Below are 24,712 nucleotides of genomic sequence, written 5' to 3'. Positions count from 1 at the left end.
TAAGTGGAAGAGGTGAAGAAGGTGCCAATACAGCAGGAACCCTAGTAAAGTGAGCATAGCCACAATGTGGAATAACATGTTCACTTCTTCTCAAATTCTACCACCATTGGATGGGGCACTTAGTACCAGAAGTTGACTCACATGGTGGAGGACTATCTGTCCACACTTCTTCTGGTACTGAAGGATGGGTTAGAAAATTGGACACGTGGCCAGAGCTTTCCTTCTTTGCCTTGCGGGTGCTGTCCTGTGGCTAGTGCGCTGTCTGAGCACATGTTCAGCACTGTCGGTGGTGTCATCACCAATAAGAGGATCTGCCTCTCTACAACCAATGTGGGTATCCTAACATTTATTAATATGATCAAAGCATGGATTCCCACTCAATTTGGTGTTACCCTGAATAAACAGCATTCCCGTATCCTCAACTTAAAATTTTTCAATTCTGTATTAATGGAACTTTAAATTCAATTCTTTTTCAATTCTGGATCAATAGAACTTCATCTTGAAATTTTTAAATTCTAGATAAATGGAACTTCAAATTCTATTCTTTCTGAATTCTGGATTGATGGAACTTCAAATTCAAAAGTGTTTCAATTCCGCATGAGAATAACTGAACACCCAGAGCGCCTTTACCCGCAGTGAGAGGAAGGGTGTGATTTTTCAGAACTGGTTCTGAACACCCAGAGCACCTTTAACTGCTGTGAAATAATTTTTTAAAAATGAAATGTTTTTATTATTTCTTTGTTTAATTTTTTAATGTTATGTTATTATTTCACATGCTTCCCTTAGCTTATTGTGGGCAGGGCAACTGCCCTGTTATTCCCACCATTCGTCAGCCGTATAGTCCTTACCACCCCCTTTTTACTGCCATTTTGGTTGTTCAAATTGACTTCAACGAGGTTCAAGTCCGGGCCAATCTTGGGCACAAATTTTGTTGCGAAATTTGGACAAACCCGTTGATCCCAAATTTCGACCAACCCGTTTATCTCTACTTATAAGAAGACTAACTTTAGTTTTGTCATCCATTTTATACTGTTTACAAAAATCCTGGTGCAGGAGGATACTGGTAGAGTGACCATAGCTACTATGACAGTGAAACTTTATTGTTATACTACAAATAAAGGACCAATAACACATACTGCATCAGTTGCCATTAGTTTCATCCATTTTTTCGAACTTCAAATGTCATATAAACTGTGGTAAAACTGAAATAGGTTTTTAAAGCTAAAAAAAACTTGTGGCAACTGATATATGTGAACAGTAATAGTACGAAGATCACTTTTTTGTTTAGTCAGTGTGAACGTTTATTTATTACATTTCACTTTTGATGTGTGTATTGTTTTTCCTGATTGGTGGAGCATTTATTACATCACAACTTTAATTCTAAATAAAGTGGCTGAGACAGTAATTAATAACATATTGCATTTGAAGAACAGTTTCTCGGAGAGAAAAAACTTTTGATCTCTCATCTCCAAAATACAGATAAAAGTTGACTAGTAGGTTACTGATTTACATAGAAGCTTAAAAAGTAAAAACAATGCTTATGCAACCTAACTAGGGAGAGCTTGGCCAGTATGTAACAAGTGTGACCTTTAGCAAATTAGTGTGTACATGTGGACAGCCCCTGCAATTTGTCTTATTTGTTTATGTATAACTTCTAGAAATTATTCCAACATCTACCAGATGCAACATTAATGTCTTTTCTACTGAGGCTTACTGCTGAGTTAACAGATTGCCACCTGTCCCTAAATACGGCAACATTTTCTCCCCATATAAGTGCACTCATAAGTGCAATTTCTGTTTTTTGAGCAATCTGCCTCTCTGACTGACCCTACAAGAGCACCATAATTGCTACCATGATCATATCTATTGTAATTGATTTTCAATATGGGTTGCCTTATCAAATATATAGATTAGATACAAATAACTTTATAGGAGTTGTGGTGTCGCAGGTATCATTGATCTATTGTGTACTACAAATGGTAACATTTGTTACCAGAAAACTAGTGTACAAGGTAGGCCTTTAGTGTGCAGTTTTGGAATGCCACTTCTGCTAGTTTGGTGTTTAGGTATGTGAGGCTACTAGTTTGAATCAGGGTCACATGTCCATCCAGTCCAGCCAATCAAAGGCATGCCTACAGATGACATGCCTGTGGTTGTCAAGGGGCTGAAAGATGCTCAGCAGTGAATCAATTAGCTTGCTGCGATATTCCCCTCCATGGGTCCATGGGTGCCAAAACCCACCAAATTTGGTATGGACCCTATTTTGGTTGTTCAGACCTGCTCATCAGATCATGGGGTGTAAATAGTTTTTTTTGTGTTTTATTATTGCATTTTCCAATAAACAGAAAGAAAACAAACCACGGCAGTGAATATTGTACATAACACCATATGGTGTAAACAAGCTAGACATATTATAACAAAATTAAAAATACTGACAGCAGAGATATCACCAGAAAAGAAAATATACTCCAGTATAAGCCGACGCTGACTAATTTTAACACAAAAAACTGGGAAAACCTATTGACTCAAGAATTGGGTAGTAAAAATTATTGTGCTTTGTCTATTTATTATAATAGAAAATATTTTACCTTCAAACTAAAGCCTGTTATATATTCTGTCACAATGTATTAGATCATATGAGTAAATGAGTAACTGACACTGTGTAACTCATGTTCTGACATGTTGAAAACTTCCCGTTCCAAGTTTAGGAAATTGCACTATATAGGAGTTTCCTTTACATAAGAACGGCAGTCACATGCAGAAGTTATAAATATAGTAATTCTTATCATTTGGACAAAGTTTGCGCACACAAAAACCATCTGGTTAGTAATGCAATAAAAGTTATACATGTCTATCATTTTTTTTCTTTTCCTTTGTCAAATCTATGGGTTTGAGTGGTACATTTTAGAGAGGTGCCTGTCAACTGCCTTTCACATGTCACATGCAGACATATGCATACAAAATTGGTCACAAAAGTAAAAATTTATTACATGTCTATGAAATACAAAATGAACAAACGAAAGGCAGACATTGCTTTTCAACGATGCATCAACAGAATTTAAAAAACAAAACTCATGAAACAGGCCTGGACATAAATGATTGTCCCTTTAACTTAATATTTTGTTGTACAACCTTTTGAGGCAATCACTGCAATCAAACAATTTCTCTAACTTTCAGTGAGACTTCTACTCCTCTCAAGGGGTATTGTGGCTCATTCCTCATGAACAAACTGCTCCAGTTGTCTGGGGTTTGAAGGCTGCCTTTACCAGATGGCATGTTTCAGCTCATTCCAAAGATGCTCAATAGGATTTAGGTCAGGGCTCATAGAAGGCAACTTCAGAATAGTCCAATGTTTTCCTCTTTGCCATTCTTGGCTGTTTTTAGCTGTGTGTTTTGGGTTATTAGATAGTTGCAAGACCCATGACCTGCAACTGAGCCCAAGCTTTCTGACATTGGGTAGCAAATTTCTCTTTAGAATCCCTTGATAGTTTTAAGATTACATTGTACCCTGCACAGATTCAAGGCACCCGGTGCCAGATGCAGCAGTGAGGCCCCAGAATATAGCAGAGCCCCTTCCATGTTTCACAGTAGGGACAGAGTTCTTTTCAGGGTATTATTTTTCCGTTTGTGATCATAGAGCTGATGTGCCTTGCCCAATCTCATCTGTCCATAGGACATTCTCCCAGAAGCTTTGTGGCTTCTCAACATGTAGTTTTGCAAATTCCATTCTTGCTTTTTTATGATTTGTTTTCAGCAATGGTGTCCTCCTTGGTCATCTCCCATTAAGTCCACTTTGGCTAAAACAATGACGGACAGTGCGATCTGACACTAATGCCCCCAGCTTGAAGTTCACCTTTAATCTCTTTAGAAGTTGTTCTGGGCTCTTTTGTTACCGTTCGTGTTATTTGTCTCTTTGATTTGTAATCAATTTTCCATTTGTGGTGACATGCAGGCAGGTTGGCTACAATCCCATAGATCTTAAATTTCTGAATAATATGTGCAACTGTAGTAACAGGAACATCAAGCTTCTTGGAAATGAATAGTAAAGGTAAAAAAAAAGGTTTGCGCTCATTACTAGTGCACAATGAGCTATTTGCTGTATGGGTAAAATGAGAGCTTAGTGTATAAAATTCTGAATTGCTAAGCAATAAAGTAAAAGTAAAAAATTACACATAAGATGAATGTGCTAACACTAAAGTGCCTGTGTTCAACATAAAGGGAGCTATACTGGTCTTTATCTCCATCTTGTGGCAGTTTACCTGTGTTACATTGTACAAAAATGTCAATGACTGAATTAATCTTTATTTATACAGCGCCATCATCGGCACAATAATGTTGCACAATGCCTGCTGTGTGGGTTGTGTATATATCTATGTGTTACAGGGTGGGGTATGTGTATATATCTATGTGTTACTGCGGAGGGGCTGTATATATATATCTATTACTGGGGTGGGGTGACTTTCTATATTTCTATGTTTTACTGGGGGGATGTGTATATATCCATTTGTTACTGGAAGGGGGCTGTGTATATATCTCTTTGTTACTGGGAGGGGGGTCTTTGTATACATATCTTTGTGTCACTGGGGGGGAGGCTGTATATCTATGTGTTAATTGCGGGGAAGGCTACATATATACTGGGGGGAGCTGTTAATATATATGTTAAGGGGGGGGGCTGTTCATATTTATTACTGAGGGGGCTATATATATTCATTACTTGAGCGAGCCGTATATATTCATTAATGAATGTAAGTAGGAACAGGGAAATTCTATAATTTGTCCAATTGGATTTTCAATGTTTTGTGCTGTAATGGGAACAAGGATTATCAATAAAGCTTTATTAAAGCCAACTTACAGCTGATCAATGCAGCCTGGGACTAAAGAGGGAGAGGTCCAGCTGTAAGTTGGGTGTCCTTAAATTGACCCCTGAAGAAGCCACGGTTCTGCGGAGATACGTGTGGGGCACTTTGAGCCCTGGTTCTGTTCACTGTCCTGCCCATCTGGTAACTATTCACACATTGTACGTTTTCACATTAAAATTGCCTTTCCCATTTTCAATAGGGTCCTGGCTTACCCAGTGTTCTCATTGATCATTTCTCTATATGGTGTTTACCTACTTGATATGTGTATATAATACTTTGTGATTTATATGTTGGATTCTAGGACAGTAGTCGGTACAGGGCTCTATAGGAGGACAACGGCATTATGAGGTGCCCTTGGGTGCACCCATGCCCTTGGGTGCATGGGTGCCAAAAAGCTGCTGCTGCACCAGGTGCAATAGTTATTAGGCCTGTTAGTCTTTGCTTATTGCATCATACCCATGGGTCGTGTGTTTTCCCGCAGGCTGTCGCTAGCCACGGTGGGGGCGAGTTCCCCTTATCATAGGGTTCGAATTACCAGGCAGATTAATAATGACCTACGGGTCTGGGAGTTTTTTCTTGCTGAGTACAATGGGCATACTTGCTGGTGCTCTGCGGGAAAATTCAGTCAGGATTTCCAATTATTTACGGACGCCTGGGCATGGTTTTGGAGCTATTTTTAGTTCGGCCTGGTGCGCCTATGTGTGGCCCTCTTCCTGGGGCGACCGGGGTTGATGTGGTAATCTCACCCTTCTTGAACTTTTTCCTATTGTGGTGGCATTTGAATTGTGGGGGGTCTCCATGTCTGCTAAGTCTATTGTGTTCTGCAATGATAACTTGAGTGTGGTGCATGTGATTAACAACTTCTCCTCTTCCTCCCTTCCACGTTAAAGCATGGCATGAATGGGTGGGTTCGCAGGGGAGCGGGCGGTCGGCAGTGATCCCAACCAGGTTTTGTCATTAACGCTGCAGTATTTGGATAGCTTGCGCATGCAAGGGGCTTTGCGGTTGGTAGCGCAGCATTGGTCAACTGGCTTGGCTTTCTTTTTTAAGTTATTTGGGTGGCAGATGGTGACAAAATAGTTCTTTGTTCGCCAGGTTTTGAAGGGGTGGGGTCCAAGCGGTGTACAGAGCACGGTTTCTTTTTATATTTTGATTCGCTTATTGCCTTCCCTTCCTTCCGTTTGCACGGATGCATTTCAGGTCTTGCTGTTCCGCACAGCTTTTTTTGGTGGTGCCGAGCGCTACGTGACCCGCCGGGTTACTTTTTCAGAACGAGTCAATCTTGAATAGTGGTTTGCACTTTAGGATTTGTCATTCTAAAACTGATGTATGGGGAAGGGGTTGTTGGATGTCCTTGCGTCCACTTGAGGGTGAGGCTTGCCCTGTATCTGCAGTATCCGCTTATTTAGCTAGCCAGGTGGTGGGGGAAATTCGAGGCTCTTAGGGACACTTCTCCTCTGACTCGATAGCAGTTTGCTTCAGTATTTAGGAAGGCTCTGGAGGCTGTCAGGCTCCCATCGGCTTAGTTTGGTACCCATTCCTTTTGGATTGGGACAGCGACCACGGGCAGTGAGTTGGGCTTGTCTGATGGCGATGTGCAGCGGATAAGGCGATGGCGTTCCAAATGTTTTGCGAGCTATGGTCGCCATATTTGCTTTTGTATTAATGTTGCTTCTTTTTCAAGTTCAGAAGATGGCAACATTTTTTTTTCTTTTTCGTACACATTCGTTTAATTTGTGAAAATGCATTAAAACGCAAAAAAACGATATAAATTTGGTATCACCGCGATCGTACCGAACCAAATAATAAAGTAGAGGTGTTATTTGGAACGCACAATGAAAGTCGTAAAAACACATTTTGAATTTTTTTCCAGCTTCCCAGTACATAGCATAGAATAATAAATAACATCACGGAAAAGTAAAATTTGTTACGCAAAAAATAAGCCCTCACACAGCTCTGTACACGGAAAAATTAAGTAGTTATGGATTTTTAAAGGTGGAGAGCAAGAAATGAGCGAAAAAAAACCCTGCGTCCTTAAGGGGTTAATTAAAATTTTGAAAATATACAAAAAAATATTTCATATCAATGGTTAATAACCATTTAATATCAATGATTAATTTATTGTGTGACATATGCCCCCTCCCACTCCTGTGCTGTAAACTTCTATATATTCATCACACAGCTACAAGGATGTATGATTGGTTACCTAGAAAACAAGCCCTCATACAGCACTGAACATATAAAAATGAATAGGTTATGGATTTTCGAAGTATGGGAGCGAAAAACATAAAAGTAACATGGAAAAAATCCATTATCAGTAAGGGGTTGAGTGCTCAAACAGACTGCTTATAATGGAGTTAATAACTATTTTCAGTAACGTGATAAAAGCAGCTTTTGATTTCAGAGCTATTTTCAGCAGCGAGTTTTAACTCAGTCTTAAAAGTAAATAATTTTACTATAAGTAACTATTACTATTGTTACTAAACAATATTAGGCTACATTCATACGATGTATGCCCGCCGTACCGTAGTACGGCGGGCATACATCGGCGCTGCGGAGAGGAGCAGAGGATGAGCTCTGCTCACCCCCGCCCCTCTCCATAGGAAGATACAGCGCACGGCGCCGTATCACGGGAAAAGATAGGACGTGTGCTGCACCGTACCACTCCCATACAGGGCTGTGAGCCCATAGAAGTGTTTGGGGGACGTATATCGGCCGTATATACGTCCCCCATACATGTGTGTGAATGTAGCCTTAGTGTGTATGGTGTACCACAAGATTTTCTTAAATATTATCTTTAGCCACAACAGACATTTGTTAAATGTTTCAAGTAATGGTGGTCCTGAACCCTCTGAAGTGAGGCAATACAGGTTCTGGTAACAGATTAGATGGCCCTTGGAGAAACCTGTCATTTGCCAGCATTTGGGCTAGTGTCAGGCTGTTACCACAGAAAGTTTATAAACAGTTGCAGAAAGAGTATGATTGGCGGGCCAAGGGATGAAGAGAGAATTAACAACCAGGTAATATATACATTCTCTGAGTATTGGTCCTGACACTGAAGCAGCTTGGTGTACTCATGGGAGACCTGTTGGATTTACTGTGCCGAGCTAATGGAGTATTGGAGCTCCTATGGTGGTGTATTACAAGGTTGCCGGAAGCAACACATCTCATGGTAGTGCAATGTAGTGCCGATGTAAATAGAAGTATGAGTGCTCCTTCTATGGTGGAGGTCACCCTTTCTAAAGATGGATTTAAAAAAAGTTAACTTGTTGATGCAGCCATCGACAATTATTTATCAAAAGCACCAACACCAGTAAAATTATAGAACATGCTGAAAAGGCTCGCGCAGTAGCCAAATTACAAAGTTTTAACAGTGGTTTGGTGTTTTACAAAAATGTTTTACTATTCCTTTTTTTGCTTTTATAGCTAATTTAAAGTCAGTTCATCATCAGATGTCTGATGTTGTTTTTGATACTTTTTTTTAAGGAGGGTGACCATGGGTTAGTGGCAGGACTGTTGCTCAAAGGATTTTACCCACAATTTTGAACACAATTTTTGTGGAGTGTCTCTTTTGCTCTGAATTGGAATTATTGGCCATTGTGTTTGACTACATTAGTGGTGAAGGCAAAATGTCTGTTGAAAAGCTTTACAAGATGTTACATTACATTAACATTTTGCAGAGAACCAACTTTATTATCTTCAGTGTCAAAAGCTTCAGTATGGATGAGATGGATAATGCCAAGTCTCTATCATCAATTGTTGAGGGTCTGCAACATGTTAAATTGTCTAGAGACGTGAAGGAATGATTGTATTTCTCAGCACAATGGGTTATATTTATGGAGAAAAGATTTTGTTCCGGTTACTTTACTGATGCTTGTGGCTTGACAAAGCGCAGGATTGCGCAAAACGGCCCCTTGCAATTTGTTCATGCCCGGCTTTTAACCTCTCCGCTACATAGCTGTAACTTATTAAAGAAGATATCTTGGTGAGTGGCACTTTCTAGTTTCTTTGTTGTTTACCTACATGATATATGATCAGGCAACACTACTCAGGATGGACAACCTCATTTATTTCTAATTATTATAAAAACAAATAAAACTAGCATCATCTCATAAAATATTTCTTTTTATGTATTCTAGGGAAAGGGGGAAAATATTTGAATCTGTAATGCAGAATGCCTATTGACAGATGTGGGAGCCAATACCAGGCTCCCAGCTGTCATGGAAACCAATCAGCATCCTCCCATGATGTGGTGCACATGTAAAGCACTGTTAGGTGCCACGGTCGGGTAAAACTCCAGCCCCTATCAGGTTAAGGCTCTTTGCACATGGCCATGTGCTTATCCAGGCCAAAAACCTAGTGTAGCACACGGCCAGGTGGTGGAGGGCAAGCGGGATGAGCGCTTCTGTCCTCCCCTCTTCCTAGAAAGCTGAGCGCCCAGGTCACAGTGCAGTGAGACATAATGGGGCACATTTACTTACTCGGTCCTTGGAATGCACTCTGTCACGATTCACTTTGATCGTCCGATCGCGTGCGCCGAAAACCCTTTTAAATCCCTGAGTAAATGAGCCCCAATGTGCTCATCACACCATGATCAGGTACCATAGACCTCTACAGGGAGCTGTGATTGGTCCTGTGCATGAGGCCTTACTGTCACAATCAGGCCAGCACTGACCATGGCAGTTACCAGCAGTTGTCAGCTGTGTAATCCAGCCCATGAGCCCCCCTGCATACAGCCCTTACTGCTGTACAAGGTATATAGTCTTACAGCTGTTAGGAAGTGGTTAAGCAGGACTATTTCTTTCCAGCTTCAGATGGAAAGTTGCCAGTTCTCACATTGCTTGGGCCATTTTTGGCAGCTAGGATTTTCAACTCCATTCATTTAACAGATGTCAAACGAAAGGTCCTTTTTTCTCTACAAAAGAGCAGGAATTGTTAGTTTCCACAGTATGAGTCAAATGCAAAATGTCAAGTCATTAATGTGCGCCTTGCTCTACTCCTCTTATCATGAATTAATAACTGTTCCCTGGAAGACAAAGACATTGTTTCTCTGTCCTACAAGCTTCAAGAGTCAAATCTTAAGTCCAAACATCAGTATTCAGTTTTTTTTTTTTTTAAAAGACAAAGTAATGCCCTGAAATATGTCCTAACCTGACCACTCAAGAATTTGTTTCTATGATAGGTCTATGACTCGGAAACTCTCCTGCTGAGCATCTACTTTTTACATGTACTAAGCTAACATCATATGCTGATATGCTTATGGCATATATCTGGTTGTTATTCATTTCAATTAACATTCAATGCATTACATACCACTGAACTAAATAGTATATAACATGTGAAAAGTCATTTTAACATTTGCATCTATATATTCCGGTTTTCAGGAAACAACAAGACTTGTATAAGAGTAAAGACCACCGCCTTTTAGCAGTGATGGTGTACCTATGTCATGTGTGACAAGGCGGCACTCACAGCCCTCTGTTCCTCTGAGTAAAGGCTTATTTAGACACCCTCCCTCTGCCTGAAGTAATCTCACTGCAGCAGAGGAAATTTCAGCACACAATGAGAGGGGGAAGTGCTCCTGCACAGTGTAACAGCCTGTTAATCTACAGGATGGAGGGGTTTTGGTAAGACCTTTGTCACATTAGCATAATTTCTAAAAGTTGATTTTAGAAGAATGGAAGCCAAGGATAATAAATATAAGATTACCACAGTCACGGTGCCTGGATCTATTAGTAAGTGTCCCTAGTTAAATATGTTTGATTTTGATGGTATATTTCCTTTAAGTGGTTTGTAGATCAAATCAAATTTAATACATGCGATACTATACATAAAGTATTAACTAAACTTATTTAAAGTAAGCCTGTGATCAAGAACTGTAAACCTTAATTACCCTTTGTGGCATGTCAGATACCATCAATAAAAAGGGGGTTCACCCTCTGTATTGCAAAAGTAGATTTTTACACTGCAAGTAATTGGTTGATTTGTATAGATCCCTTCCACAAGGCAACTCACTACAATAGAGCCGCTGGCGATTGAAGCAAGGACTGGATTCTTGACTGATGCTCCCAATTCAAGTCAATACAACAGACAAGGTTCCCTCTGTACATAGTTTTTATTATTTACATAATACAATATAGCATAAATGCTGAATAGCATGATTATGTGCAATACATAAATATGAACTATCTGTACACATTTGCATATCTAGTAACTTAGAACAAAAATACAAGTTTTAAAGCAAAAACAAAGAAAGAAAAATCTGATGCTTGGGAAGAATAAAATGAGGGGCAGAATACAGAAGATAAAATCTTAAAGTGAGATGTGAACATACGTAAACTATTTACAAGTGAAAACAGGCAACACCACAACACTACTCAAAAAAATTACTTTCATTTCATCTAAAGAAAAAAAAAAAAAAGTTTCTAAAAGAAAAATAAAAAAAGTCTCATACAAACCTTCCATTATAACACAGAAGTGATATTACCAGACAAGTATCAGTGAAGTTTACTGTCTTTTCTAGAGTAGTTTTTGTACAAAGCTGTAGATAATGCAGCCCATGCAATAAAACCAAGAAAATTACAGTCCTACACCCAAGTACAACTGAAAACTATAAAAGGTGAACAGCCCCCTCCTAATTGTGGTCCTGGCAGCACTCATGGAAGAACTAAAACACTAGCACACACTTCAAGCCTATACGAGAAAGAAATGGATCTACAGCAGCCAAGTAAGGTGTGGTTTTCATGCAAATCTGTGCAAGTGAATCACATAGTAAAACCGCCATTAATGGGTATAAGCCATTACATTACCTTACCAAATCCAAGAGGAAAAAAAAAATGAAAAGTGTGTGCTCTGAAAACTAAAAAGTGAAGCGCTTGTTTTCATAGGACTCAACTATTGGTGGAGGTTAGAATGCAATTTCTGAATTTCTAGTCGTCTCAATAGTTACCATAGACAGAAAAGGCACAGAAGGGGTTCACAATAAATAAAATACATTACAACCCTGCAGGATGAGTGGACCAGAGGAGATGGGAAGAAAATCTGACGATTCCTATAAATTAGAAAAAAGTTGTGTAAATAGAAAAAAGTTAAGATACCGTTGATGGATGTAGTAAAGAAGGAAAAAAACAATCCAATGTAGGGACTGTCAACCTAGTGTGAACAAGGTATTGCTCATTTTAAATGGTTAAAATGTAGGTGAAGCTATGTAAGCGTCAAGGGGGCTTCTTAATGCTAATGGTGGTAGTCTGAGATAGTTAATATTGTGTGTAGAAAACTAAACTGAAGTCACAGCAATGGTGCACACACATCCAAGTCCTTCCAGAAAGCCAGGAATACATCCAGATACAATAGCAGGCATCTGTATTAGCACATATCTGTTGCAGGCATGCAGATTTTGGGCCTACAGTTTGGCACATTTACTAGTTAACCTTTCCTCAACCAGATATGCATTCAGCTCAAAAGAAGTAAAACCAGCACTGAGCCATCCAAGTTCTGAGCGCTGAGGAACACAAAAAGGTAAAAAGGGGCTGTACCATCTAAATCATTCAATTTTGCCTGTAACACTCAAAACATCCTAAAATAGAGAAGAAAAAAAAATATAGTAGACATCACAGAAAAAAAAAAGTTTTAACATTTGAAAGAAACAAACATGCATCTGCTCTTTAAGGTTTCCCTAGGATATATTAAAATCAGAACCAAAAAGGAAAAAAATAAAGTCAGTCTTCACAAATTGTAGATTTATATTCTCTGTATTTTTTCTGCCACAACAACAGGGTTTTCTTTCCTTATTTTTGCTGCAGCCTCTGCTTTATAATCATAGGGGCAGTTGTGCTTGTCGGAGTAACGGTGAAGTCCACAAAACAGATTCCCACAACGGCAATCAAAACCTGGGGAAAATATGGAAATGAGTTTTTAAACAGGTCACTAGCACAGCAAGATATCCAATTACTCCTGCAACATCCAGGCATGCAAGATACAGATTCTACAGGTCCTGTAGAGGGTCATTTGGTCTGTATGCAAGATAAAGGAGGCGGCAGGAGGGGGGTTGGGGCAGAGTATGATCAGAGACAAGAGGCCATCACAAGATGCATCACCGCCAACCAACCATCTGGATCTCCTTCCATTTAAAAAAAAATATATAGTATCCCTTTAATATGCCTCCAGACTAAAGTCATAAAGCACAATGCAATTTTTTAACAACTTTGCATAAATCAATAGTGGGGGGAGTTTAAAGGAACATTGTCACCAGCTTTTACCCCCACTAAACTTACAGCACCCCAGGTACGGTACAAAATGTCTTCTCTAGCATTCCTTCTTATGGTAACAAGTCACCTGTTTACCAATATAAAATTACCTCCAAAGTCAAAAGCAGATGCATTGAGAAGAGGTTGTGCAAGAGGAGTCACACCAAGAACCCATCTTCGTTTCTACAGTTGCTACAACCATGGTTTTGGTATAATATTAAAGATAAGAATGTCATCCTAAGAGACCCTCAATAAAAGTAACAAAGGGACTCTTCATTTTTATAAGAAAGAATTCTTGGAGAAAAGGTTTAATTTAGTGCCATTGTACAAGATCCAGCCCTTAGCCAGACAGCCTAAACTTGGATACATTTCTGAACTAATGGCTCCTTCCAAAGAGCTTACTGATATCTAGTGCGGTACTGTAATAGGATGCCACAGAATGTAGCTTACAGAGCCAAGAGCAACTCATTATTGCCCATGGTCCTAGGTCTTCACATGGATAAGTGTGTCCAGGGAATTCCATTAAGGTGATTAAAGGTAAAATACCTGTAAGACCAATCTTCTTCCTACACATGAAACATCTGTTCTTCTTTGGTTTCGGTAGTTCTGGAGTTTTTTCCTCATTTTGAGATGTACTGGGCTGAGATACTGAAGGACTTGGCTGAGTCACAACTAAAAAGGAACATAACCAAATATATTAACAGCGGAAACATCAGGAATATTATATGTCTTTAGACATTTAGGATTGTGAGCTACTGCCAGCATGGTGGAATAAGAAAGCACAGTACAGCATTATCATTATGACCAGTAGCCATGCAGTTTGCTCCCTGTGCAAAGCCATTTATGTAGACTGGGTACGGAAAGTATACAGACCCCTCAAAAATGTCACACTTTGTTTCATTGTAGGCAATTGGCAAGATCAAAAAAGTAATTTTTTTGCACAGAACGAAAAAATAAATAGAGATGTAGATATTTCGCAAATTTATTGAACAAGAAAAAAATTAAATATGACATGGTCGTGAAGAAATCATCACCTTTTGAGCTAGTACAGCCATGAGACTTGGGAATGATGCAAAATGTTTTTCACATCTGGATTTGGGGGATTCTATGTCATTCTTCCTTAGGGATCATCTCCAGTTCCCTCGAGTTGGATGGTGAATATCAGTGCACAGCCATTTTCAAGTCAATTGGGTTTAGGTCAGGGCTCTGGCTGGGCCGGTCAAGAATGGTCACAGAGTTGTTCTGAAGCCACAGCTTTGTTATTTTAGCTGTGTGCTTAGGGTCATTGTCTTGTTGGAAGGTGAACTTTAGGCCCACTCCACTGTCCAGAGCACTCTGGAAGAGGTTTTCATCCAGGATCTCTGTAGTTGGCCACATTCATCTTTCCCTCAATCGTAAACCGTCGTCCTGTCCCTGCTGCATGATGCTGACACCACCATGTTTCACCGTTGGGATTGTATTTGGCAGGTGATGAGCAGTGCCTGGTTTTCTCCACACAACTCTTAATACAAAAAGTTCAGTCTGCCTCAGGCCAGAGAATCTTATTTCTCAGTCTGTGAGTCCTTCATGTATTTTTTTGCAAACTCTATGTGGGTTTCATATGTGTTGCACTGAGGAGAGACTTCTGTCGGCACACTCTGCCATAAAGCCCCAATTTGTGGAGGGCTGCAGTGGCTTTGTGGAACTTTCTTCAATCTTCCTACTCAGCCACAATGATCTTGGGGCTCTTTACCTCTTTCACCAAGACGCTTCTCCCATGATTGCTAAGTTTGGCTGGACAGCCAGGATGAGGAAGAGTTGTGGTTGTCCCAAACTTCTTCCATTTAAAGGAAACCCATCATCAGTGTGTTTCTTTCATGATTCAGTGTGGTGGCCTCATACAGAAAATCAACCTTAAAGTGAAATGTAATTTGGTTAGATAAAAGTCAAGAAGCCAGAGTTTAAAACTGAAATCAAGCCTGGGAGCTCTGAACGCCTCCTCTTTGATCGACATTGTGCATCAGACTTGAGGAGATCTAGTTAGTAATGTCTCTGGATGTAGGACCATCAATTACAGTGAAGGGGGCTTTCTGAGGAAGAGAGCTTGATTTCAGTGTTAAGGTGGCAGATTTTGACTTTTCACAAGCAATTTACATCTCACTTCAAAGTTGATTATATGAATGATGCTGCCACACTTGGTCATGAAAGAAAAACAAAAACTGGAATGTGGTCAGCTGCTTGCCAACATACAGGTAGTGGTTTATTAGGTACATTTTTGATGACAGGCTCCCTTTAAAGATTATGGAGGCCACGGTGCTCTTCAGAACTTTGAGTGCTGCAGAAACACTTGTAACCTTGGCCAGATCTGTGCCTTGCCACAATTCTGTCTCTGAGCATCTTGGGCAATTTCCTGGACCTCAGGATTCTCATGTGCTCTGATCAAGTCGAATCCGTTTAATTAAACATCTGGATTTCAATGAAGTAGTAAAACCATCTCAAGAAAGATCAGAAGGAAATGCACAGCAGGTGAGTTAAATATACGTATCACAGCAAAAGGGTCTGAAAAAACTTTTAACCACGTGCTTCAGTTTTTCTTGTTCAATTAAAAAAAATATATTTTTGCAAATTTATGTGAAGGTGGGGTGCAGTGTACAATAGCAAGAAAAAAAAAAATCCAAGGGGGGTTGAATACTTCCCTTGCCCTCTGTATCAAATCATTTAATAGGAAAAAGAATGGGGAAAAATGTCCTCTAAACCATTTTGGCACAACTGAAGATTTAGTTTAATGAAACTGAAGTGACTGACATAAATATTTCCTCAATTATAGGTTATAAAAAAATAAAAAAAAAAAAAAAAATAAAAAAAAAAAAATGATACTTTCCCATAAATGTAGTGATACTGTCCCTTAGCAACAAGACTGTCCTTGGATACAGCCACCTCTGCTGGAGTGATTGCACAAAGAAACAAAAAGGTTTTTGTATATGAACTCTCCGGGAGTTACTGCAGGTCCCACAGCCGTCCTGTGATAATGATCGCTGAATCCATGTGGTTAGACTGGACTCATTAGCACATATCTGGCCACTGCTGTCAAAATGTGAGGTGGTCGTATCCGAGCAAGCTATCTCGTTTCTAAGGGACAACATTGCTACATTTATGAGAAAATATATTCACACAGGAACATATTTTTTTTTTTTTTTTTTTTTTTTTTTTTTTATAACATCCAACTGAAAAAATGTTTCCTTACGGCAAATGAATTAAATTAAATGTGACTGCCCAGATGGGAATACCCCTTTAATTTTAATAATCACCACAAAGGAATCTTTACAGTTACATAATAGTGGCATCAAGTCAACCATGCCATCATGAAGACTATAATAATATGTTAAAGTGCTAGAAACAACCATATTCTCTATATGTACTGTTCTATTATATAGTAAAATACCTGGTTCCGAGGACTCTGTTTTTGGAGAAGATGCATTATCTTCTCTTGAAATGCTCATTTCTGTCATTTGTTGAGTTACAGGTAAAGCCGCCATATTTCTAAAAGGGCAAAAAATAAAATTCTAGTTAATTAGGTATAAACAAAGGCACAGGTTATGCAGGAGTTAAACTGCATTCACAGAAATAAATAAAAATAAACAAACAAGGTATCAACGAGTCCGAAAATACCCAATCAAAATAGAATAACTGTTTTTCACTGTGTTTAACCCCGTAAAGGTGAAAAAAAATGTTTGCTTTTTAATTTTTCACTCCCCACCTCCAAAAAAAAAAAAACACAAAAAAAAACAAAACTTTTTTTTCATCTTTACGGCCCTGTTTGTTAAGTGGTTAAACATGCACCCAATTAAAGCCATGTGTGGCTTTGGTGGGTTTAGTTGATAAAAGAATCTCTAAACAATTGGTTGCAAATTTTGAGGGGGGGGTTAACCTTTTTTTTCATAACACACTTCATTAATAGATTCTGCTTAGTTTATAAAGAAACAGGCTGCAAGGGGCCCTTAGTAACTCTATTGCTTCTCCTGTTGTTGCTGTCTTTCTACCAGACTGAAGACTGGTGTCTATGTTTACACGGCAGTGAGCACTGAGTGTTAACCCTCACTGCTCTCTCCCTGACTGTAGTATACTATGAGCATTATTTTCAAACAAAGCGGCAAAAGATTATTTATCCCTTATCAGAGCTGTGTAAGGAAACCCGGGGAGGTTTGATGTGAGCTCAAAGTTAGCTTTGTAAACAAACTAAACAGGCTACAATACAGATTTTGGGAGGATACATTGAAGCCTGTTACGTTACAAATTTAGCAAAATTTCTTAATAAGGTAGATGAAAAAATGTTCACATTGCTGTCCCACACAATATTCACAAAGTTAGAGAAACAGAACACAAGCTACAAAATTTCAGCATCATTCAACATTAAGTACCCCAGTGGTTGTGGGAACTAGAACAATGGCAAAAGCCAAACAATGTCTACACAATGAGAAGATGCTTGCATGACATTGGGCTACTAGCTAAGGGTGTTCTATTAACTGAAAGCCATGGCTCTCAAAGACTACTGTAGTGAAGTTGGAATGGAATTCTACTCTATTAAGCAATGTCATCATGGGGTAAACACCATGATGGGGCCTCCATAACTGAACATCACAGGAGGACAGGGATAGCAGAAACTTTGTCTGTTGGCCATGTTTAATTGAGCAGCCAATTATTTTCTTATGTCATCCTTAAAAATAAAATTTGTGAAACATAAAAATATAAGGTACACTAACTGCACAGCGTTTAAACTGATCTGTTCAAGGCAAAAATGGTATTGCCATTTACCCCCAAAGGGGGTTGTGGTCTAGTTAATGGTAAGCCAATAAAAAACATAATACAATTCAAGAGAGAGCCAATCACGTTATATAAGGAAGCTTTATAATGCTAATGACAATGTACAATTAATAAGCTTAACCGACACATGGTTAATAAAGTTCAGCTAAGACACAATGGTGTTAGGAATCATAGGCTTCATATGATCAGAATAAATTCAGCATGTGAAGTCCCGTAATAATGTATGTTCACATGACTGTATTGTATTGAGTATTTTAGTGTCAATACTACAACGAGTATATAAAAATTCTAATCGCATAATAGAATATAACATAAAGCATGTGTAGAAAGCTTGTTCACTGGGTGTGTACACCAAAACTACACAGAGCCATGTTGTTCATACTCCTTTGCAATCGCAGATTCGAAAACGTTCCATCTTCAATTACCTGGATTTGTCAGTAGGGCTGCCAACATCACTTTCACAGTTGTTTAATGCGGTTTCTACTCTCTGTATGACTGTAGATTCTGCGGTAGGACTATTTGAACCACTGGCTGCTCCTGGATGAAACAGAAAGCATAATCTTTAGTTCATTGCTTGTTCTTATCTACCAACATATGCAAGTGGAAGATCTAGAATGGATGCTTTGCTTTTCTGAAACAATTACAACATGAGTGCTGGTATTCAAATGACCATCACACTATCCAGAACAAAAGGCCATCATTCCCTTATGTATGCACAATCATTACACTATATAAAACCAACAATGCCACAAGCCTGGGCATAGCATGAACAGCTCACATCACATATATTACTACTGTCCCACTTAGAGATCACACTTCTTCAAGCGCCTATGATGCTTACCATGACAAAGGTTCAAGCACAGTTAGCTACATTCTTCATGCTATCATTTCCAGCCATCAAACACTTTATTCTTTAATGAATAATAAACCCATAACATTATTAGGTTATTTCTTGCCAATTCAGTTTTAAAGAATAAATGAGGCATTTCCACTCCTCTCAAATGGCTGCTCCCTCAAGGAGCCTGGCACTACCAGCATCAGGGTGCAGGATACCCCAGTAACACAATTCTTACTAGAATTGTACTGCCAAATGTGGAGTTACAAGAGGACCTGCAACCAGGTCTAGCATTATATGAAAATCAATAATATCCAATATATGTGGTAATATATGCGCCAAATTGAGTGGATTCCTATAGTTATTGACCACCAGTAAAATTACCATAACATTCAAGTATGAGATGGTCAGGCTTTTTACTACCATTTTTATTTAATCCAAGACACACACAAATCTGTCTAGTCGTTCCTCTACCAACTGAAGACTAGGCCAGTTCCTAGCTATGTAGGGGGGTCCCTGCTACCAGAAGAGTCCTAGAAAAGGGTTCGTCTAATACAGTGCATGTCTGGAAAGTCAAGAGGTCGTCAATGCAAACAACTGATGTCCTCCTACCCAACATCTGTGATGCATTGTTGTTTGCAGGGCTGGAAACAGTCACTAGGTTTCACCCTTCTAAACCATTCCCATTACACTGGAAAAGGTATTTTCAGGTCTACATCTCTCAAAACCTGCATAACTTAGCAAAAATTGCTTCATGTGGTCAACACACTACCACTTCTCAATTTACTTATAGAAAGACTTCCCTTTCCCCTCAAAGTTGCCCCTATACACACCGATATGTAGACAGCATTATGAAACTGGACTTTCCCTGAGAAATAGAATTTACCTGGATTTGGATGTTCAGATGATCTTCTGCTAGGTTGTTGATAAAACACAAGTTGGCCATGACAATAAAGTGGAGCAGTCAAACACATAACACAGCACCAATTCTTATTACAAGAAAGTGGTTTTGCAAATGAAATTTGATTTTAGATTTTGCCTCTTTTTATTCAACAGAATGGCTTGTGGAAGTACATGTTTATGGGCATCAGATGTTGTAAGCTCTCCAAACAAATGAATCCTCCAGAAGCAATGATATTTTCGCTCTCCAGATGAGCCCTTTTTGTAGAGCTCGGAGTATGTAGTACCTTCACATCAAGAACAGTAATGTCTGTTTCCGTACTCCAGGGTTCAGGGTTATCTACCAAGTGTGTAGCTCTCCAGGATTCTGAAGAGTTTTTTTTTTACTCAGTGGTAATGGAGATCTGACATCTCTTTTAGGTTGGTCACTTACCCATTGGGCTGATTCGGCCGCTGTTTTGCCTCTGAAGATGTTCTTTATAGCACACAGAGCACATTCCATTTGTTCTAGGGTTTCCATAAAAGCCACATCCTGTGTTACACAGCATAGGACCTGGTGTCTGATTTGTCTCCTGAGCCATTTCTAAGCTGTAAATAAAGACAGAAGGGAAAAATGTCAATTATAGAATACGCTAGATTCGAAAAATTTTTGTTCGAAACAAAAGCGCACACACATTCAGGGCAAACATTCAGATTCCAATAGCAATCAGTACAGAAGGAAACCAATAAAGAAGACAGGAATGATGGATGAGTTAACACGTCAAATCTGAGCCCAAGCTTATCATAACCCAAATAAGGAGAGGCCTTCCCTTGATATAGTGAAGATAATAACAAAGAAAGCCAACAAGATACACCAGTATTGGCCTACTCATCCAGTCCGACCATCACCTAAGCCATTACGGATCATTAGCAGAAATCCCTTTAATGTCACCATGTAGAAGATTCTTCAACACAATCACAAATATTGTACACATAAGAGGCGTTCCTGGAAACCAGTCTACTTGTAGGGCCATCATAGAAAATAATATGCTACAGAAAGCCTGGTCAGCCACTATCATGTATATTAGCCCCAGGATTTTCATACCTGCTTAACTACACAGCTTCTACCAATCTTCATGTAACTATATTAGTGGGCACATTGAGCAGCTGGAAAAGAAACCACTCTTCAATAACACTAATGCATTTCTTACAGCATAAAGAGATTATGTGCACTCCATATGGGCAAAACAACTCTAGTATGCCAGGTTAGACTTTCTACTACACCTTAGGGGAAACCTTACATTGGTTCAGTGCCACACAGAATGGCTGACCTGTCCTCTGTGTCAGGAACCAGCATGCAACAGTTTATGGCAGTGAAAGAGTTAACAGCGCCAGGCTGATCATCAACCTAAAATAGGGCTGAAAGGAGCCAAAGTCACAATGGGTGGAGGGAAAAGCTCCTGCCCTGCAGGCTAAACTGATTTTCTTGTAGCAAGCGTGCCTGTACGGGCCATAAAACGGAGCAGTTCAGAGTCGCAGGAGGACAATGAATATTTACTTCTATGGAAGCCATCTTTCTTCTAGGAAGGGAAAGAACAAGAGTTGTGTGTTTAGTTTTACGGCCTCACCCCCACCAAGAAGAAAGCCTTGTGAGCCATACATGAAGCTCTACTAGTAGAGAGATAAGACACCAACCAGATCTCTTTTACAGCCAGCTCTGCCCATTGCATTCCCCACCCCATTAGTGGAAAGCTGCTTGCAATAACATAGCGTGCTCCCTTCTCATTTTAATATTTCTCAGAAGCAGGAGGGAGGGCGAGGGTCGTCACGTGGGTGGGAACATTAGCTTCCGCCTGTCACAAGGCTGCAATGTGACAGGCTGGCTGATCTGCAGGCTCAGACATACAAAACCTAGTCAACAGGGGCCTCTGAAATCAGCTGCTATTTATAGCCTTGATGCTGCCAGCTCCTACACAGCAAGGAGAAGCAGCAACGCTTACTGTACCACACACTGCCAACAGAGGTCATCAGGATGGCAATGGTGGCAGACTGGCACCATCAGATCAGTGATCTAGCAGGGATTACCTCCTAAACGTACTGGCATCCTGGCTGGCAGATCAGAGTACTATCCGGTATTATACTAACACCATCAATGCTATTCACATTAACACTTTAATGCCAGTTTCAAGAGAACAAAGTCTCTGCAAGTAAAAATCCTGGACGGGATGACGGGAACCAATGACCCAGAGAAAGCACCTTTGTTTTCCTAGAGACTGACGTCACCCGGCTGTAGGACAACCTCCTTGACCTTAAACAGACATCCCAAGAACTCGCTCAGCAAGTTACGCAAAATAAGGATGTGTAATGGTTCGATGCCAAGACTCCGGTGAACTGGATCACTCTAGTGTGATAAAATAAACCCTTCAAAGGGTGTTTTCCTCACAAGAGAGTCAGATGACACCAGGTTTCTGGGGAAGTGAGGTGGCAAGGTTACACAAGTAGCCTTAGGACAGCTCATTCCCAGTAAACCATCCTGGGTGTCCTGATATTTATAGCAGGGGAGGGAACACAGTATACAAGCCATGATATATGGACATCCTCCCTTCCCAACACCCCTGATGGGGGATCAATGTTGTAATCTAAGGGGCCACAAATAATCTACAGGGAAATATAACAGTATATGTTATACTTAAGGTCTAGATATCACTACAGCTCCTGTAATGGGGGCACCAGACTGCTTACACAGCAAAAACTGGACTTGTATCCACTAAGAAACCACAGCCTATACTACACATTTAACTCTTTAAGATCGCTGACCCAAGTCTAAGGGTTAATAGGGGAGCACAGAGGGTGACAGCGGGGTACGGGGCTGCAGATTAAGGGGACATGGCACAGGCCTGAAGTGGCAGGATCTGGACACAAAGAGGAGGTGGAGCCTAAAGCTGGAGACAAAGGAGGCAGAACCAGCTCCACCATGGAGACAGGAAGCCCCGGGCAGAGACACAGCCAGGCACTGGGAGTTGTAGTCCTATCCCCTCCCCCAGAGGCCTAGGGAAAAGCCCTGAGTCACGGGCCAGCCAGCGGCTTCTCTCGCACACATGTTCTTTGTGTGAACAGCGGCCGGGCCACCAGTGCGGCGGTTATGTGCCCCTCCCCCTGCTCCAGCCTGTGTCGCCATATAAGGTGCTCCCCGTGCGCCGCCGTAACCCTTCCGCTGCCCGTCACCGGACACACATAGAGCTCTTACGTTTTAGGCTTGCGGCCACAGCCGGGCGGGGAAGATGTCCTCTCAGGAGCGCTGTCTGCTAACAATAACAACCCGAACTCCTCCTGGCGGCGCCTGCTAATCCCGTCTACTCGTTCCCGATGAGTGTGTTACAGCACAGCGCCACAGGCCACCGCCGTCCCCGCAGATCCAGAGCCCAGAGTCCGCTCTCCTCGCCCCCCGAGTGTGTCTCCTGTGTGTGTTACAGAGCGTTGTGGCTATACACCGCCAGGGGGCGGAGCTGAGCGCTACTGCTGACGGAGGCGAAACTCCCTCCCACACCTTGTTACACGGATCACGTGTTCCGCCCTGGCCAATGGCGCCGCTGCTGAGTGTTGTACCCCGGGGCGCGGGGCCCAGTATCGCACGTTTCAGCTCTTACAACATGGCCGCGTCATAGCTTAGTCATGGTGGACAGCTGGCTGTTGTTTTCTTGGCTCGGTCTGTCTGGTATTGGAATAACCGTTAGCTGAGCCCTCCCCTTGTATAGGACGAGAGGTTCTGTAGAAGAATATCGTGTTTTAAAACCTGGAGAACTCGCTGTGGAACTGGACTGGAACTTCCAGACAAGTATACCATTACCAAGAGACAACATGATTCATTTGTATACATATAGAAATGGTCTATACAACAAAATATGGTGGAAAGCTGTTCCAAGAGGACCTGTCACCAGTTATAGGACCCTAAACCAAATACAGGTCCGTATGGATCAAAAAAATATATATATACAGCTACCTTAATGCGAGTCCAATGAGGAACTTCACACTCAAATCTGAAGTTCTCACTTCCCACCTTGCGAGATGAAGGCAGTAGACAACCCTGGCTTATGTGTGCATGCGCCATGGGTACACAGGGCCGGTTCTAGACAAAGTGGGGCCCTGGGCAAAACTAAAAGTGGGGCCCCAAAATAAAACCAGTCACAGTCAGCAAGATGCTCCTTTAGTATGGTAAAAGAAACTGTAATATGGGAGAATTTTATAGGAGATAGATAGATGATAGGGAGATTTATGGGCAGCATGGTGGCTCCGTGATTAGCACTACAGCCTTGCAGCGCTGGTCAACATCTGCAAAGATTTTGTATGTTCTCTCTGTGTCTGCGTGGGGGTCCTCCGGTTTCCTCCCACACTCCAAAAAATTTGGGGAGGGGGACCGATATTTTCTGAAAGCAGACACTTGCCCCATTTTCAAAATTGCATCAAAGATTTTATAGACATAGGCGCCTTCATGCAATTTTGATTCAAATTGAAACATGTTATTAAAAATACTTAAAATTTGACTTTGATGGCAAAAAATTTGATCCAAACATGGACATTTGTAGAGTTCACAAATGTGCCCTATTGATATGTTCACATGAATAAATCCACATAATATTACTAAAACTGTAATAACTAGATATCTGCTTTTCAGCTAGACATTTTTAGACAGTCACAACCTGCAAAATATATCAATAAAACAGAATAAAAAGTAAAGGCGCCATAAAACCTATAGAATTTTGAAAGCAGACACCCAGGCGATGCATTTGGCAATTAACATTCAAAATTTCCTCTAAAATATGTACAAATCCAGAATACTTATATAAAGAAAATCTACTTTCCTAAAACAGTAAGATGTGAGGAGAGCATACATACCCCACACCAATATATTCACCAAAACTTGCAGCAAAGGGAACTGCAGAAAATTCACCCAGATCTATCATTGTCTGTTCCTTACACAATGGTAACTCAAATAAATAACTATATATCCATAAACCTCTCTAATGAGATAATAAAGTCACTTTTAGATGTGCGCCATTGTATTAGCTGCACAATAACAGAACCCTCCCCGCTTA

At 40.4% G+C, this 24,712-nt stretch overlaps 1 protein-coding gene across 2 annotated transcripts; it reads right to left on the bottom strand.

Annotated features, from left to right (window-relative positions):
- Positions 1 to 10,955: 10,955 nt before the first annotated feature.
- ZFAND5 (zinc finger AN1-type containing 5) lies at positions 10,956 to 23,205 on the bottom strand. Of its 2 annotated transcripts, XM_072150957.1 has the most exons (6): positions 22,867 to 23,205; positions 20,074 to 20,228; positions 18,331 to 18,442; positions 16,527 to 16,624; positions 13,652 to 13,777; positions 10,956 to 12,748 (listed from the first exon to the last, which is right to left on the bottom strand). In XM_072150957.1, exons 2-6 carry the CDS (start codon positions 20,219 to 20,221, stop codon positions 12,600 to 12,602), a joined length of 633 nt encoding a protein of 210 aa, XP_072007058.1. In that variant the 5' UTR covers positions 20,222 to 20,228; positions 22,867 to 23,205; the 3' UTR covers positions 10,956 to 12,599. The 2 variants fall into 2 exon arrangements, with proteins under 2 accessions (XP_072007058.1, XP_072007059.1); XM_072150958.1 differs by lacking the exons at positions 20,074 to 20,228; positions 22,867 to 23,205 and adding an exon at positions 19,627 to 20,031.
- Positions 23,206 to 24,712: the final 1,507 nt, after the last annotated feature.

The sequence above is a fragment of the Engystomops pustulosus genome, chromosome 1 (assembly GCF_040894005.1).
Source record: "Engystomops pustulosus chromosome 1, aEngPut4.maternal, whole genome shotgun sequence".
NCBI lineage: Eukaryota > Metazoa > Chordata > Amphibia > Anura > Leptodactylidae > Engystomops > Engystomops pustulosus.
This window is presented reverse-complemented; position numbering and strand designations above follow the sequence as displayed.